The sequence below is a fragment of the Anneissia japonica genome, unplaced genomic scaffold (genome assembly GCF_011630105.1).
Source record: "Anneissia japonica isolate Jap-2015-1 unplaced genomic scaffold, ASM1163010v1 scaffold2003_len1103335_cov173, whole genome shotgun sequence".
NCBI classification, from domain to species: domain Eukaryota; kingdom Metazoa; phylum Echinodermata; class Crinoidea; order Comatulida; family Comatulidae; genus Anneissia; species Anneissia japonica.
The window spans coordinates 315,597-319,125 of record NW_022758706.1 but is presented as its reverse complement, the minus strand read 5'-3'; the positions used below and the strand labels follow the sequence as shown (position 1 = coordinate 319,125).

The 3,529-nt window shown below is 36.8% G+C and overlaps 1 protein-coding gene across 3 annotated transcripts in view; it reads right to left on the bottom strand.

The window, feature by feature from the left end:
- The window catches only part of LOC117125405 (L-rhamnose-binding lectin ELEL-1-like), a 20,941-nt gene that overhangs the window by 3,314 nt on the left and 14,098 nt on the right, over positions 1–3,529 (bottom strand). The window contains exons 1-3 of one of the 3 annotated variants that reach the window (XM_033271922.1): positions 2,489–2,522; positions 1,947–2,026; positions 1,275–1,559 (exon numbers count right to left, since the gene is read on the bottom strand). The exons of the other annotated variants lie outside the window; for them this stretch is intronic. Of the exons in view, the coding sequence (XP_033127813.1) occupies positions 1,275–1,559; positions 1,947–1,998 (337 nt within the window). The 5' untranslated portion in view covers positions 1,999–2,026; positions 2,489–2,522. Of the gene's footprint in view, positions 1–1,274; positions 1,560–1,946; positions 2,027–2,488; positions 2,523–3,529 lie in introns of those variants that run through there. 3 annotated transcript variants of the gene reach the window in all.

Below are 3,529 nucleotides of genomic sequence, written 5' to 3'. Positions count from 1 at the left end.
GCAAATTCAGTGAATATAAGGTCAGAGGTCAATTGCAGCATTTCCATTCATTTTTAGGCAGATGTTTCATTAGAGCAAATGGAAACATACATGTTCTAATTAATTTGAAACAGAAAGCAACTCTCTATGACCAGCGGTTGCCAAGATATGGGATTCCTATGTTTTTTTTTTTATTAATTTGCATAATTAAGAGCTAATTTGCATATGAAGAGTATACGTGACCGTGATGTGATTATAGATTTCCATCCCTTCTACTAATATGACGCAAAGAAACATGCATTTGAATGATTTGAGACCTAAAGTAAGTTTCTATGTTCATTAGCCAGATGCAAATTCAGTGAATATAGGGTCAAAGGTCAATTGTAGCATTTCTGTTCATTTTTTAGGCAAATGTTCCATTAGAGTAAATAGAAACATGCATGTTTTGATTAATTTGAAACAGAAAGCAACTCTATGCGACCAGCGGTTGCCAAGATATAAGAGCACTATATTTTTCACCATATTTGCATATTTTAGTTAATTTGCATGTAAGTTACCGAGGTGTGACCGAGGTGTGATTTCTGGAATTTCATCCCCTCATTATATGTATTTGATTAAAAAAAGAAAAACCTTTGTTTGCAATTTGTTTAAACTTCAAATGCTGGATTGCCTAGCCTGTATGTATATTGATGATGTTCAGGGTCCAAGCTTTTTATAATTATTAATTAATGGCGTAAAGAATTTTCTATTTGATAAAGTAAACAATAACTCTAGAGTAATAGAATATTCATGAAAATAAATAAGAAGCGATTAATTACCAGCCAGCTTTCATCGATAAACGGTCAGCTTCATTTACAATTCTCGTGGGAAAAACATTAATTATACTGAACGTTTAATAATTTTTATTTCTTTATTTTTGTAAAGAATTTAATATTTAATACATTGTAAACATAAAATCTAGACTAGTAAAGGTCATGAAAATATTCATAAAAAAAAAATCAGAAGCGATTTTACCAGATTTCATCGATGAACTGTCGGCTTTATTTTTGCAATCCTCGTGGAGAAAGCACATGAATGATACTAGATGAATGCATACGTTTAATAATTTTTTTAATTTATTTTATTTTGTTTTATTATTTTTTACCTAGTTATTCTGGGCCCCTGCAAGGCCCGGGCCCCGGTGTACTTTCCTCGGTTTCCCCGGCCTCTCGGTGCCATTGGTCGTAGCTCCCCAGAAGCCCAGCCACAACTTTAAATTTTCAGATTGAACAAACTTAAACTACGCAATTACTCACACTCGTACGAGACCTCCAGATACTTGAATGTTCCATAACAGGGGTCACCAAAAACACTGTTACTAGCCTGGACTCTACATGACGACTTCCCATCGCAGAGCTGGTTGACCTTAGATATTGATGATTGCGCAATGCACGTCGAGTCACATGTTTTGGACGAGGACCAACAGCGCTGGCTATAGGACACAGAACGTCCGTAGCTGGAGCACAGAATGTTAATCTTGTGGTTGCCACAGTCGATGGTTAAGGTTTTATGCTCACATACGTGTCTAGTTATGGCCGCATCTGTAAATCAAAACATAATCGATCGATCAATCATATAAAATAATACCTTTCATTTTAAGTATTTAAAAGACAAGACCTCATAATAACGAGAAAAAACTATAAAAACTTTAAGTCGTGTTGTGGTAATGCTTCTTACATTAGTGTAACAATAAAGGAGAGGGATCTGCTTGTTCAAATGTTAGTGCATCTAAAATAACGATGTTCAACACCGCGTATACAAAGTGATACGGTACTGAATGAGAACAGCGAAAAGAGAAACACAAAAGAAATATATCGTTCTGATTTTCCAAATACAGTACTATACTGAAGTCAGTGAAAGAAATACATCAGGCCTGCAACAAATTGTGTTAGGTATATTACAAAATGAAGATGGATTTGTTTACTCACTGCTGCACACGAGAAAAGCTGCTATGAGGCAGACTGCGAGAATGATCTTCATGTTTGATGTAGTCTAGGCCAACTGAGAACTGTACCGCCAGAATAAGCAAACAAAATTATGTTTCACATTATATAGTAATAATTTGACACACCTAGTTCCTCAAAAGAATAGGTGTGCCAATATAAAGTGCAATGAATTTCCTTTAGGTCATTATAATTAATTATTAAGGTGAAATGGATGTTAACAAGATAATTGTGCGGCACCATTAAAGTATATTAACATTGATTTTAAGAAGAGATGCACGCAAACCTTCTAATCATTATGCTTAAAAAATGAAATAGTATTCAAGTACATTTTTTATTCGGACCGGTATAGTATTCGATTGACTTCCATCTATGACGTAAAAAAAATCTTCACCGACAACACAAAGAGACACAAACCTAAACGAAAATCATATTTTTTTAATTTAGTTTTTTTGATATTTTGATTACAGACACCGAACTATAACTTCCACTTATATAGTTGTTAACATTGAAACCACATTATTTACGTGATTAGACTAAATTATCCGTAGCACACATCGAGGAACCAGTGGATTTTGAGTTTTCACAAACTCTTAAGCCGGGCACTCACTGCGTCGTACGACGGTCGTACATCGTCGGTCGACGAATCTAAATCCGCTGTCCGTGAGCGCTAGACGACACGACGCCGTCTGATGATTGTCAATGGCAGTAAAAAACTTAAATAGCAGAAAAATGAGCTGTTCACGTATTTGCATTAAAATTGATGAAACATCCGCCCTCCCGCGAGCGCGGTAAAATTTGACCATTTGACTAAGTGTCATAGAGTGGCGCTTTCCTACGGCGGCCATCTTGGATGGTACGCATACACAACCCTGCATTGATTCGCCATCTTGTCAGCACTAGTTGTTTAATAGCCTCCTCTATGGGGAGAACTACAGTAAATAAACGAACCTGAGCGGCGCCTTTATTATTGATATATAGCGCCGCCGCGCGGATGGGGTAAAATTGGGGGGAAAAAATCGTGAAAAATGGGTTCAGTGGTAAAGAATAGGACCGTTCACATCAAATTCGTACGATTTTCAATCCAGACTCCGGATCTGGACGATGGATCTGAGAGCCATTTGTATCCTGAAATCGTACGGTTTTTTTTCTTGGACCAATCAGCAACAAGCTTGGTTGGTTCTAACCAATCGAACGCATACATACTTAACCCGAACAACCGTGTTCCGTGCGATGCAACTCACGATTTTTTGTCAGGCCTCCGGACCGGTCCGGGCTTGATGTGAACGTAGCTTAAGTGTGTTCTTATCAGAAGACGTGCGTGGGGCTTTGCGATCGGTGTGATGGGCTACACTTAGTTAGCGTTTTATGTGTAGAATCATTAATAACAAAACATAATGGTTTAAGCAGAAAAGCCTAGTTTGCAGACCAGGATTACGGTCACCTCTAAAAAACAGTATGACAACAGAGCACGTACAGCACGTATTAATGACTTTTATTTATTTTTGTGCTTTCACAGACACAAAATGTTCATGCTAATACTAACTTAATTAAAATTTTTAAATTAT